The sequence below is a fragment of the Plodia interpunctella genome, chromosome 16 (assembly GCF_027563975.2).
Source record: "Plodia interpunctella isolate USDA-ARS_2022_Savannah chromosome 16, ilPloInte3.2, whole genome shotgun sequence".
Classification (NCBI taxonomy): Eukaryota; Metazoa; Arthropoda; class Insecta; order Lepidoptera; family Pyralidae; genus Plodia; species Plodia interpunctella.
This window is the reverse complement of record NC_071309.1, coordinates 7,883,225-7,898,514: the sequence shown is the minus strand read 5'-3', so window position 1 is coordinate 7,898,514 and position 15,290 is coordinate 7,883,225. Positions and strand designations below refer to the sequence as shown.

Here is a 15,290-nt window from a genome sequence, read left to right as displayed (position 1 = left end):
AAGCCGTACTGACAATTTTCGCTGGAGGGGATTGTATTGCAAACATCCACATATTGCATGAAAATGGGCGATGTTAGAGTCACAAGCCTTAGCTTCTAGTATCCCCTAAGGTAAACAAAACGTAATATTATGAAGTACTAAAATTTTAATGGCATCAGTTATGAACAAAGGTTAACCCACAGTTGTTGTGTTCAGGATTAGTTCTAGAATATGTACCGCCCTTGTGCATGCCTTAATACCTTCAAGCCCTCTCGCGTCAAAATGCTCGATCAAAATAAACAGGATGAAATGGCGTATTTTTTTCTGCGGACGTTGAAGTTAACGTCAAAGTCGTCAATGCAACCTACCACTACCTACCTAGTGCCCGGGTGTGCGACATCGCTTGGACTAAGTAAAGCCATTTGTGAGCACATTAGCAAGTCTACGTTTTTGTTTCTGCAAAAAATAAAGATTTATATACGATGGGGAAGACACATGGCACAGATAAAACATGTTATTTGAATGATACATAATGTTGAATTATGGGAATAGTTCACGTATTCAGGTACATACAAACTTGACATCCATCTTTTAGCTTCAAGTGAAACTCCAGGCAAATTCATGCAAATCTCCCCAACGAAAATGCACAGATACCAAGTTATTATACTGAGACATTACTCTAAAGTTGCTCACAACAAATGAAGCTATTATGGCGCGTTCCCAGGTACTCTGCATTCAACTCCTGTCCCGACGCAAAGTAATCGTGTTCCGTTTGAAATTGAGTCTGTAAGTTTCGTGACGCGTTATCGGATTTGTTCGGACGCGCTCGGAATCCGCCGAACTACCGCCTACAGCGGAATTGCATCGCCGAATTCAGTTTCGCGACTCAGGTTGAAAACACTGCATCGTTTTTTTGGTAAATTTTAGGCTTCGATGCTTAAATCCCTTTTTGAAATGCTGTAGTCGGTATATGGTTACAGTTTTAATAAATTTTTTATTGATCCCTATCTGCTTCAGATGCAAGAAAAACGTCGTAAATGAAAGGAGAAGAAAATTATTCATACTAGGTTTTATCCGCGGCTTCGTCCGTGTCAAATTTGGTAGTATCACGACTTATTTTACAACTACCATTTTTTATATTTTAAGACAAATAGTATGTTTACCAATTTTCAGCATTTATCTTGAAAATTGTATTAAGTCCCCCCTTCGGGGTAGAATTTCCAAAAATCCTCTCTTAGTGCTCACCTACGCTATCCCAAATTTCAGCTTCCTACGCCCAGTAGTTTCGGCTGTACGTTGTCTGTTAGTCAGTCAATCACTCAGTAACGGAAGAGTTTTATATATATTCATTAATCAAGCAGACATAACTATAGAAAAAAGTAAAAATTTGCTATAACTCCCCCTTATCTAACCTTGCTTCTCCTGATTGTCTCATTGTTGCCGTTTCATAATAGTGTGTGCGAGTGTCAACAACCGTTTTTTTTTTATTTGGGGTTCCGTTTATGTAATGGTAAACGGTGATTGGACACGTGAGCAAATTCATGATAGTACCACATATAATGTATTTAACTATAATAAGAAAACTTTGTCATATAGGCTTTATAATTTACCGAACAAATACATGACAATGTCACAAAATCGATTCAATAAAAAAAAATCGAACTTTATTTTAATATGATGGTAATTATTCAATAATACTTAGACAAAACCGTTATTGGTCTCAATCTGGCAATATATGCAGTATAACGTTGTTATCCTATGCGCGGTAGACAGAGCCAAGATTTGAGAAACTCGAAGATGTTTTGCTGCATATAAATAGGTACATGTTACCTGCGTTATTATATATACCCGGGTAGGACATAATACGTTCGGAATCATTCTTTATCTTAGCGTGTCGACTCAGCAAAATTTGTGAGTTTTCCTATATAAACGGCTAAAAATTATACGGAACCCTGTCATTGCGCGTGGTCCGACACGCACTTGACCAGTTATTGATACAGTAACGGCCAAAGCTCTTCTACTAACATGTTTCCTGGTCTCAACACATGGTCGAACACATCATAGAACATTTTAGCTCATGTCCAAATGGAAAATCGGGTTGAGAAACTTCGTGATATCTATTAAATTTTTCAATGCACGTATTCAACGGATTCTGTAGAAAAATTGAAGTATTCCTATCATAGCACCATCTTAAATAACTCCTATTTTAAGAGCACAATTTTATACCACTCACAACAATATTAAATATATATTTTTGATAACAACAAATGTGGGGCGGTGCTTTAATATGAACGAGAATAGAAATGTGCTATTGAAAACTCAGCGATACAAATGTGCTCTGAAAGGAACACGTCGAGAAATCATCTACCTATATAGAATGCACCATTGCAGGTTTTAAGTCGTCACGGCGCTGCGTGCGAGAAACGAAATCCTTGTTGAAAACTTGAAAGTCAGCCATTTTTCTAGGCTGAGGAGAATATAATAAATTTCTGATCGTTATATTAAACCGCTGAAATTTTATATCAAAGTGCGCTTTGAAAGCTAAAATATTAATTGTAGGTTTATTGAACCTTATTTAAAAAAAAAAAAAAACTGGTCGGACTTACAAATCTTAACGTTTAATTGTAGGTTTATTGAACTTTATTCGACAAAAACTGCTCAAACTTGCAAATTATAACATATTTACTATACATGTTATGATATTTTTGGGTACACGTAAACTGAATTTTATCAAATGACGTCTGGCGGTTTAAACGTATAAGATTAACAAATGGACAGAAAGATTTACTTCTTTTATAAGTTTATGTATAGGTAGGATTGAAGTAAGAATTATGGCTGTTACAATAATATTTTAAGATGTATTCCTTATGAATAAAACATAAATTTGCGTTGTTTAAAGCGGATATTTTAATACCGGATAGGATAATGTATGTAAATGCAGATGGAATACTGATGTTTCATTTCAAACTCAGTTCTGACTTAAATTAGTTGTATTTTTTTTTTAAATCTGTATTTTCTTCGGATTCATTGTTTCAACGTTATATGTAATGTTATCCTTAATTCAAATTCATATTATTTTTAGATAATTTGAATTGAAATTGAAATTGAAATTGAAATTCATATTATTCATACAAAATTCCGTAAGCGGCCAGTACTGGCTTTGCTCGGGTAAAACCATGATAAATTATATATCTAAACCTTTCTCAGAAATAACACTATCCATTGGTGAAAACTGTACGTAAATCTGTCCGGTAGTTTTTGAGTTTATCGCGTCCATACAGACAGACGCGACAAGTATTTATAATAAGTAAAGATTTGTATATTATATCCTTTCTCTCTCTCCTATTTAAATGCTTTTCCAGTTACTTCTTTATCTATTAAGTGTCGATGCCCATGTTCCAGTTTCCAACTTAATTTACTTCCATTTCTTTTCGAGTTAACTTTTCAAACCTGCAAAACTATTCTATGAATTCCTCGGTTTCATCTTAAGAGTGCGTTACACCAGTCAACTTTAACCTGCGCAATAAAACGCAAAGTACGCAATTGTGTCTAATCAGGTTAAATTCAGCGTCAAAGTAACTGGTGCGACTCACCCTAACTAGCGTATTAATGACACTTGCAACACCTGGCTCCCGGCCTATAATTAACGAGATTTCGTTTCCAAGTATCGCTAAGAGCTCGTGATATCTAAACTCAATTATTTCGTACGAGCTCTATTGCTTTAAACGATTAACACAGATTTTCTGGAATAACGTGTCTAATATATTTTTAATGAGTAATTAGTGGGTACTTTTGAATGTAGGGTGGGTTGCACCGTCAACTTTGACTTGACGTTAACTTTAACGTTCGCAGAAAAACGCCAAATACGCCATTTTGTCTAAACGTTAAAATAGACGTAAAGTTTGACAGTGCAAATTATATGGAAGAATTTACTGCGTTGATCCATAGTTATGCCCATCGACCATGATTTACTATGAATTTAACAGAACTATAAATATTTTGCTGAGAGATTTGATGACCAAATAAATAAATATATTAGGACAAATCACACAGATTGAGCTAGCCCCAAAGTAAGTTCGAGACTTGTGTTATGTGATACTAACTCAAGGGTACTATATTTTATAACATATACATATATAGATAAACATCCAAGACCCGGGCCAATCAGAAAATTCAAATCATTTTCTATCATAACCCGACCAGAGATCTCTCTCTATCCTCTCGGTTCAGAGGCAAGCACTATACCACTGCGCCACCGAGGTCGTCAAATACATCATCATAATTTATATCGAGTGTGTTATTGCTAACACTGGGATCAGATATTATTTAAGTCGCCTAAATGCATCTGACATGATTTTTATGACTACTTACCGCCATCTAGTGGCAGGTAGTCGCATACACACTAGTGAACTAAACTCTTCACCAGTATGCAGGGTACCTCATGATGTTTTGCTTCACCGAAAGCAAGTGGAATATGACGCCTATGAAAACTACTATAAAATGAGTCAGATTGGTATACAAACTCATATGGCACGAGTAAGATACAATCCACAGGTGCGTCTTAACCATAACACCACCACCGCTACGTTCCTGTGTTATTTTTATGAATTTTTATGAAATTTGATATTGAGATAGTTTGATCCAAGGTATCAAACTATCTCAATATCAAATTTCATAAAAATTGGCACACCTATCACCTGCCGTAAAGAAGGAACAAACATACAAACTTTCGCCTTTATGATACTAGTGAGATATAGCCAACTTTATTTCTTTTCAGATTGCATGATAATATTCAAGAAGAAATGGAAACGTTAAGTTCCTGTGGGGCTGGTCCCGCCTTGCTCTTGCTGGGAGAGGAATATTCAAGTGAGTATTTTATATTCATGCTCACTTATACCCTATATACCTGTGCGGCCAATGAATCGACGAGTTTCACGAGTTTAAAAAGTGAATTTATAAAATGGCACGGCCGGCTTCGCTAGAGTCCAACAATCGTTTTTAAGAATAGTTGCCTATTATATATTATTCTCTTGAAGGTTTCAATTGAAAAGTAGCTTATGTTACTCTTGCAGGTTTCGTCTGTCTCTGTGCCAAATTTCATAAAAATCTGTCTAGTAGTTTTTAAGTTTATCAATTACAAACAAAAATGCAACTCTTTTCCCTTTATAATAAAGTTAGGAAATACGCAATAAAAGTAATTCCTACATTACATTATTTTACTTTTTATGTTGGTATACGAGGGAGACTCCTTGCGTTGGTTAGCAATTTTCTCACAAGAAGAACTTTTTGTGTTAGAGTAGGAAACACTCTCTCAAGCCCCAGATCAGTGCTTAGTGGGGTACCGCAAGGATCCGTTCTTGGACCATTACTGTTCATTTTGTACTTGGCTGACTTAAAACAAACGTTACAGCTTGAATTTTCTTCGTTTGCTGACGATACAAAATTATTTGGAAATCCTAACACTCATTTCCAAGACATCCAAAAAGAATTGAATGACATCTTCCATTGGACCAATGTTTGGCTACTGTCTCTTAATGCTGAGAAATGTACTGTACTGCATATAGGTAAAAAGAACCCTCGTAAGACTTACTATAATGGTAATCGGCAGTTGACAGCAGAAGAGTCACATAAAGACCTTGGCGTTACAATAACATCTGATTTGAAGTGGGAAACGCATATAATCAACATAGTGAAGAAGACAAATTCTCTATTGTATTCTATACTTAATTCGTAAATCTTTCATGAGTCTAACTCCAAATACTTTTATTAAGCTTTTTAAGACATATATAAGACCGCGGCTGGAGTTCGCCTACGTTATCTTGGACCCTTACTTCAAAAAAGATATTACACTGATTGAAAATGTTCAACGAAGGGAAACAAAATTAGTCAAGACACTAATAATTTAAACATATAAACAGAGACTAAAGAAACTAAATTTCTTAACTTTGGAACGCCGCAGACGAGAGAGGGCGTCTCATCGAGACCTACAAAATATTAACAAAATATTACGATGTCTGCAACATCTGTTTACACTCTCGGAAAATAATAAATTAAGAGGTCATTCCTTGAAACTGTGTCGCACATCGGCAAAAAGAAAACCGAACAGTAATTTTCTTCTATCCAATCGTGTGGTTCGAGACTGGAACAAACTCAGTGAGAATGTTGTCATTGCACCTTCAGTCAACATCTCCAAACTTCAAGACACGCACGCATCAGCTTAATGAGCTGCTAGTGTGTTATAAATAAATAAATATAAATTATTTACTGTTGCAATAACAGTTTATTTTGTTAGTATCTGTCTTATCTTCGCATGTTCCCGGTTGTATTCCAGACCATGAGGCCGCAAAGCCCGGGGTCCGAGAACAAAATCTTACAATTTTGAATATTTAGGTGTGATGTTACGGCAAACCTGACAAACGTCAACCCTCTTTGGGAACGTTATTGTTCCCTATCAGCTGGGTTATATATCCCTTAGTGGTCTCGTATGACATACACGAGAGGATTTGGAGTGCCGTTATTCCACATGCCACATATCACCGGATCAAGTTAGGAGCAGATTGCCAAAATATCCGAAAGGACAAGCGCCACACAAAATTTATGTTGTTTAACAAACCTTTGGTTATATTATTTCGAGTTTATCCCATATACAGTTAGGTATATAAACCTGTTCCTATTCTAAAGCTCACTCGCCACAATTTATTTTGTTAGCAGTGATCGCAAGTCTGAATAGTCGAAATACGTACAGTCAACAGCACATCAACCTACCCAAATTCATTGCAAACTCGTCGCTGTTACCACGCCATAGTAACGTTAGAAAATATATTAGTGGCTCTTTGTTTCTATTATGCAAATGAATCTACTAGATGGAATCTTGACGGAATGTTACAGATAATATACAATTTATCATTAAATTATCGCATTTCTAACAACGGTAGAAACTGTAATCTAGATTGTGTATCGAGTATTCAAGGAACATTGCAAGACAGAATATGCGATACCTACAAACGCTGTTGGAATATGCGCGTAATTCACTTGACGTATACACAGGTTGCATTCTTAGTTATTCAACCTAATGAGGTTGCAAGACGCTTAATTAAGGTTGCACAATGTATTTGACAGGAGCTCTTATCCGTTTTCTCATGTGTATTATGCGATGATAAATGTTGGAAATTATAATTTTTAACCCCGATGACAGAAGGAGGGCAGTTATAAGTTTAACGTGTCTGTGTATATGTATGTCTGTCCGTGGCATCGTAGCAGCGTAGGCTGTTTAGTTTATAGATAATTTAAGCTGCTTAGTTTTTTTTATAGATAATTTAATCGAGAATGTTCTTAGCTAAGTTTGGAAAATTATTCAGCCGTTTGGAATCATGAATATGTTCAACTATTTTTAACTAGATGAGAGGATGCCAGCAACATCGGAGTAAGGGGTATTTTACATTTTTTTTTAAATGTTTATATTATCTGTTGCATTCTCTCTCATTTGCGCACCGTCGCTTTCTCAGCGATTGAGCGTCAGAGCCCAGTGGAAGTATAAATAAATATATATATATATATAATACCATCGCGTCTCGACTTCGCTCGGGTAAAAACACAATAAATTATACACCTAAATCTTCCTCAGGAATAATACTATTTATTGTTGAAAACCGCATGAACATCCGTGCAGTAGTTTTTGTGTTTATTGCGAATAGACAGACAGACGCGGCAGAGGACATTGTTTTATAATATGTAAGGATGTATTACAATTTAAATATTAATTTTAAATAACAATAAATACTCACAAAATACTCACAAAATTTTAGAATAATGTATATCAAAATAATAAAAAACTAAATAAATTGTCTATTCGCAATCGGCACCTGTGTTTTTATCAGATTATGCGCTTATATATTAATTTAAACTAAAAACTATTTAATTTAAAAATAACTTGTATATACTTTTACAACTTAAAATATCTAAAGACCCCCTAGCAAGGTGCCCATCATACAGGCAGCGTTTCCGCGCTGAATTGAAATGGAAATTCGTTGTGCGAGAAAATATAGTCCATGTATAATTAATTTATTTATATTCGGCCTTTTTAAAAAGTAAATTCAATTTTGGCTCGATTGGTGATCTAACTAACACTAGGAGAATAGGTTGTAATGTCGTCGGGATAACGAACAACTAACCTATCCAATCTATATTCGACTCCACAGAATTTGCAATGTTGTAAGTCAATTAGAATTGGCAGAATAAACTGTCACCGTCTGATACGAGTAAGACATGCTACAAGATCACTTATTAATAATCTTGTGTATATATATCTTGTATAGAAAATTCAATTCTATGTATTCATAGAATGGAATTTTCTGTCAAGTTTAAATTTATATTTACGATACTTACAGGTGCCTATTTGTAATTTTTTTATACATACAAAGTAGACAAAGAGGCATGCGGTCCACCTGATAAAAAGTGGTCACTACATCTATGGATTCCTGCAACAACATGGATTAGACCAATCAGGAAAGCAGACCATTGAGATAAGTAGACTGATCAGGAAAGCAAACCAATCGTCAAATTTACAGTTTAGGAAAACAGACCAAAAGTTCAAAATAGACCAAACGGGAAATTAGACCGATCGTTCCGGAGGGGAAACGGTATGTATTGTTGATGATTCGATAGTATGTAAAATTTATATTAATATATTTTTTTAACTAAACAAAAACATGCTGGTATTAAATTAAATCGTTGCAATTAATATTCGTCATCAGAGCTACACAGACGTTTTCATGTAAAATGGCTTTCTATTTGTTTTCTTATTCAAAATTCCATGTTCAACTCTAATGAAACTCTAAACGCAAATGCAATTTTAGTCCCAAGTGAGTAGTGCGCTCGCCACGTGCAATCACCGAAGTTACTGACAGGGCTAAGTGCCCTATAGACCCGTCTAGATTTATGTAAAGCCCTCCACTAACTGAAGAGATAATAGCTAGGAGAAATCATTATTACGACTAATGGAATTAAAATACTACTAACTTTAACATTTATTGCATTAGTTGCATTTCGTGCTTACCTTTTGTATAGGTATCATTACATATTATAAAACAAAGTGCTCTGCTCTTTGTCTGTTCGTAATAAACTCAAAAACTACTGCACGGAATTTCATGCGGTTTTCACCAATAAATAGTTCCTGAGGAAGGTTTAGGTGTATAATTTATTATGTTTTGCCCGAACGAAGTTGAGACGGGCGGCTAGTATTGAGATAAAAGTGACATTTTATTTGTAGTGTATTTTTTCAACCCCAGTACAAAATTTCATAAAAATTCGGCCAGAACTTTTCCAATTAGGAATAACAGTAGGATGGGATTTTATACAGGTATATTTGCTAAAATAGTCACTGTTCCTCGTGTTGCTTTAATATAAATAATCATAGAATGAAAAGTGTTTAAACGTACACAGATGATTGGCTTGAAAAATAAATAATCAGAAAGGAAAATTTTGATACGTTGAAGATACAAGTCTGATATGAATAGCTCACAATACAATCTTGTCACATTTGAGACTAAACGACCAAAGGCTGAGTAATGAATAAAATCCACGATTCATTTATTATTCAATTATTAATCATTTTATTATATTTACATAACAAGAGTAAATCATTATAGCTATGTTATTACAGTCGATATAAATTTAAACAGCTCGTTGTGATGTTTACAGTACATAAAATGCAATGTATATACAGTATGATAAACACAAAAGCAGCTTAATTCAAATTCTGATACGTGCAGTTTATATTGCAATTTCAAATTGAAAATGGTTCAGTAGTATTATCAAGTAATTTTAGTGGTGAAACTTACATAGTAGATAGTATCAATGTTTGATTATAAGTCGATTGAACACCACCAACGGCACGGAGGCTCATCACCGCTGTCTATAAACTGGAACTACATACAGTTCACAAGAACATAGAATTTAAATCTCATTTAAAAAAAATTGTTCATACTAGTTTTTAATTTTCATTTAATTTTGTTGTTACATACAGATATTGGTACAAAATTACATGTTTAAAAAAAAATCATTTAAATCCCAAAGAGTGCTGGTGTGTTTTAATTTGCGTGGCCTATATGATTTGGAACCTAAAACCATATGCTCGATTGTGATCTGCTGCGTCGACGCAGCGCATTGCGGCTCCATTTTTCCCATAGATTTTGATATTAATATACGTTGATGATGTGATGAAATGTTGTAATAATGTAAAGTTATTGAATGTTTGCTGAAGTGATGTGCTTTACATAACATACCCGGAATTAGAACATACATGCAACTTACTTAACTTAACTCTTATTCTTATAAGAAATATCGATACTAAATATAACTTACGATGTGCATTCAACATGGCAACTTCTCAACGGTCAAGGAATATAATATACTAGATGTTGGCCGGGGCTTCGCTCCCGTGAGAATTTTGTGATAAAATATAGCCTATAGCAATCTTGGATAATGTACCTTTCTAATGGTGAAATAATTTTTTAAATCGGTTCGGTAGTTTCGGAGATTACCCGCCTCAAACATACAAACTCACAAACTTTTACCTCTTTATAATAATAGTATAGATGTATATTAAGTATATATAGTAATGTAATGTACTAAGATCTACTTGACGAAAAGCTTGTGCAGCAAAATTGATTTCTTGATATAATAAAATTAGAAATAAAATCAGTGTGTCTCGACACGAGCAACACCCGACCTATTAGACCTTACATGCAACGGTCGGCGCATGCAAAACTGTTACGCGAGCTATCAGAGATCAAGCAGCCCGAGTTACATTGAGCCGTGGTTGTCGCCCTCAATCTTAGCATGGAAATAATAATAAATATATCAGAACAAATCACACAGATTGAGCTAGCCCTAAAGTAAGTTCTAGCCTTGTGTTATGGGATGCTAACTCAACGATACTATATTTTATAACATATACATATAAAGATAAACATCCAAGACCTGGGCTAATCAGAAAAATATCATTTTCCATCATGACCCGACCGGGGTTTGTACCCAGGACTTCTCGGTTCAGAGACAAGCACTTTACAATTGCGCCACCACTACTATATATATATATATATATATATATGTATATATATATATATATATATATATATATATATATATATATATATATATATATATATATATATATATATATATATATATATATATATATATATATATATATATATATATATATATATTTAATCATTAAATTATATATATATATATATATATATATATATATATATATATATATATATATATATATATATAATTTAATGATTAAATTTTTATGTAAAATTTACTTTTTTCTCAAAATATAGTTTTTTTTCTTCTTACGGCCAATTTTTATCGTCAAACTCCTGAAGAATCGAGTTTACTTATCGGCATCGTTTCTTTAACGCCCCTGGTATACAAGGTCAGAGTGTGGTTTGGTAATTCACGTCACATTGTGGTGGGATTGGTTAGCTGTGTTTCACTGCGAATCCACTCGACAATGAGTGAATTGCAAACACACATTTCTCTGTCAGTAATGTTGCTATTTATTACAAAGTGACTCGCTCGCCCTTAACCCGAAGTAAATCGTTTAAAAAAAACTTGAAACTGATATTTTCTAATATAATATTCTTTATTAAACGGAAATTCTTCGATTCGAATAACAAATGGCTTGGCTTGTACCTATTTATTTATAAAACTTGCTTCGCTGGATACTTCCACGTAATTTCAAAAGTCAATCCCAATCTCGCGTATTCTTATAAAAAGACCATCAAACTGTAAGCTACTTAAATCCGCCGCGGAATCCGCGATGACCTCGTAATCCGGAGGCGCGGAGACGTTAGCGGAAATTGTAACGGATTTTTACTGTACCCTAACCGCGGATTTTACGTCTCTTGAAAACACTCAAGTAAGTTTCGGATTACTCGAGGTGCTGCGCATTAACTATAGGTTATATAAGTATAGGCCGCACTGCTAAGAACTTTTTGATGCAAAGTGCATAATATTGCTATCTTTTTCATTTTATATGTACATACTAGTCTGACAATGATGCAAAGTGAAGAATCATCATCATCATATCGAGTGTGTTATTGCTAAATCTGGTGTCAGATTTTATTCGAGTCGCCTAAAGGCATCTGACATGACTTTTACGACTACTTCCCGCCATCTAGTGGCAGGTAGTTGCATACACACAAGTGAACAATACCGTCCACCAGTGTGCAGGTTTCCTCACGATGTTTTCCTTCACCGCGGAAGCCGGTGGGTCTATATATATGAATCATATTGGTCACGAGTAGGATACGATCCGAGACGTTTCGATCCACAGGCGGGCATCTTAACCATTACACCACCACCGCTACAAATGAAGAATAAAGAGGAAGAAAGCGTATCTTGGGTCCGATGCTTAATAGCTCAAGTAACCTTGAAAACACATGTTTTATTAATCATTATCTAATTTGAGAGCGAGGCTTTTGTCGGTAGAGTTCCTTATATTGCTATCTCTCCATTAGCTGTACTTTGTAAAATATAGCTTGATCCCAATGATAGCAGGATGAACCAATACATTCGTAATGAGAGCGATAGAGATAGACGTACTACTTTCATTCTATTTGACATCTGCCACAGCTATGTTTTACAAAGTAAAGTTACCTCATTTCTTGATACGACACGACGCCCAACGCGCGGTTTATTTTTCATTTGTCTGATATAACTGTCTTATTAATAGAAAACTGTAATCTCTGTGCGTATATTTTGCTGACCACGAGTTAAGTCCTCGGCGTAATAAAAATGGGTAAAAAAGAACACATGGCAATAAAAACTGTGAAGTTGCGGGGAAACGTTGCAAAGCGTTTTATTGTCTACCGTTAAAAGCAGAGAGATTAGCCACAGCCTATTAATGGATACAAAAAAATATTATAAAACAATATTCATTTGAAGATTTGATACACTCATGTGTTGGTTTGTAAATTATTTATATGTACATATGAATTTGAAAATGAATATTTTGAAATAAATAAATACACGTCAAACATTGGTCAACGCTGTCAAAACCGTCCTCCATACTCTTATTGGTGTCTAAGTTGCCTACACATGTACACAAAATTTCATGAAAATTTGATGTGTACATAAAATATGAGAAATTAATTAACTCCGATAATTTTAAAATTATTAATAGACGAAAATCACTGTAAATATCTATAATGCCACATTTATTATTGTCCTCATATTAGGATACTTGAAAAATCTATTATACCTAGCAAGACGCAAGTAACTAATTATAATATAATGATAGATTCAAGTTATTGATTAAATAAACAAAATTAAAAATTCATCGCAACAGGAAAAAAAATATTTGTAATAATTTAAAAAGAAAGAGACACTTTATCAAAACTCATTCGTTAACCCTTAAATTTAACACCATTTAGGTACAAAACACACTCGAATAAAAAGAAAAAACAAAGAAAGAGACAGAAGACGTGTATTGTCTTATCTGGTCCGCATTGCAGGCCGTATCGAGCCTACAATTAGCCTAGTAATTAAGGGCCGCCTTTGGAACACCCTCGGCTACCACACGCCACCTCGGATTTATAGTCGCTAATAAAATTTAATTATCGCCGATGGATTGAGATATCTGACCGGGGCAATATACATTACCCTGATTTTTTTAATTAGAATAAGACCACTGCATATTTTCCCGTGGATGTAGTATGAAGCGACTAAGGGATAGCTGTGAGCGACAATAGTATTCCCATGGAAAGTTGACGTTTGACAGACTGTAAATGGATGCAAAATCTCAGTCGAATCTTGAAAATTCTAACGTTCTTTTTTAGGCAGGAGCACGAGCACGTACATGAGCACGAGCTCATGTACGTGCTCGTGCTCGTGCCCGAATGCAAATAGGAGCTCATGAAGATGAAAGAGAGAGATATATATCTAGTTAGAGAAATAAAAAAAAATCGACATGATTACCTATAGACATCAAAATTAGAGTAAAACAATTTGCAATTGACACAGGTTCAGATTTTTGCACGAGTACAATCAACTTCACATGAAGTGGACCAGCACAAACTCTAAGCGGTGGCAATAAGAGTTTGAATTGTAGTTCATGTGCTGGTGACTGTACAACTGATGGTCTCGGGTCTCGTAAACATGACGCATTCAATTACGTTACCTCGTAAAAACGTTGCTCCAGTTTTTGTTGCCCTGGTTATTGGCGATAGCGCGCCAGGGGAAGCCTGAGGAATTAATTGTGTAATTGGTTTGCAACTTTTTGGAATTAGAAGCGGAGATTAATGGGAAGAAGTGGTGTCGTTACTCATTGTAAACTTTGTATTGCACAAAGAAAATACGTACAAATAAAGGCGGTATCAAAAGAGACGCGCACAATGGCGGACTATCCCAGAAATGTATTATTATTGGTGTGGTTTGTAATTTTCACATTTTTCGTTAATCTACTGAAATCGAAGAGAATATAAATAATAAATAAACAAATATTAGGACAAATCACACAAATTGAGCTAGATCCAAAGTAAGTTCGAAACTTGTGTTATGGGATGTTAACTCAACAATACCATATTTTAAAACAAATACATATGTAGAAAAACATAGACCCGGGCCAATCAGAAAAAGATCATTTTCCATCATGACCCGACCGGGGATCGAACCCGGGACCTTCCGGTTCAGGGGGAAGCATTTTATCACTGAGCCACCGAGGTCGTCAAATAACAACAGAACAGGGCAGGACTAGTAAAGGACAGGGCTTATCAAATGATAAGATATATTGGACCAACTTCTAATAACGTGTAATGGCAAAAGAACCGTTGCCGACAAATCTGAGGTAGTTTTAATTACTAAATGCAACTGTGGCAGCAGAACCTACTCCAAAAAGTCAGCAACAAGTATGTGACACCCCAGGTATTGCTGGCATCAATAGGCAGCGGTAACCGCTTCCCATCAGGTAGGTCGTAGGATATTAAAAAGAAAAATGGTGATGGTTTATCTACAGTTTTTTAACTATAATTGCAATGATATGTTTATGTTAAATAAATGTCTCTCTCTTGCTTTGATCTGAGATTTTTTCTAGTTTCTTCCTCAGCCTCAGAGTATCGGAGTCTGAGGGTCTGCTTTTCAGGTATTGGCCAGACAATTGGCACGCATATCATCTACGATATATACGTTTACAACAAATGAATATCTGTAAATATCACAGAATATATAGTTGATGTACAGAATTTGCATTCATACCAGCGTACCCTGGGCTCCGACGCTCAACGGCTGAGGACGGAACC

General features: G+C 35.0%; 1 protein-coding gene across 1 annotated transcript in view; it reads left to right on the top strand.

Annotated features, from left to right (window-relative positions):
* Window positions 1-15,290, top strand: part of bru3 (bruno 3) — a 616,612-nt gene that overhangs the window by 68,460 nt on the left and 532,862 nt on the right. Inside the window, exon 3 of the mRNA XM_053757110.2 lies at window positions 4,757-4,845. Within this exon, the coding sequence (XP_053613085.1) occupies window positions 4,757-4,845 (89 nt within the window). The remainder of the gene's footprint in view (window positions 1-4,756; window positions 4,846-15,290) is intronic.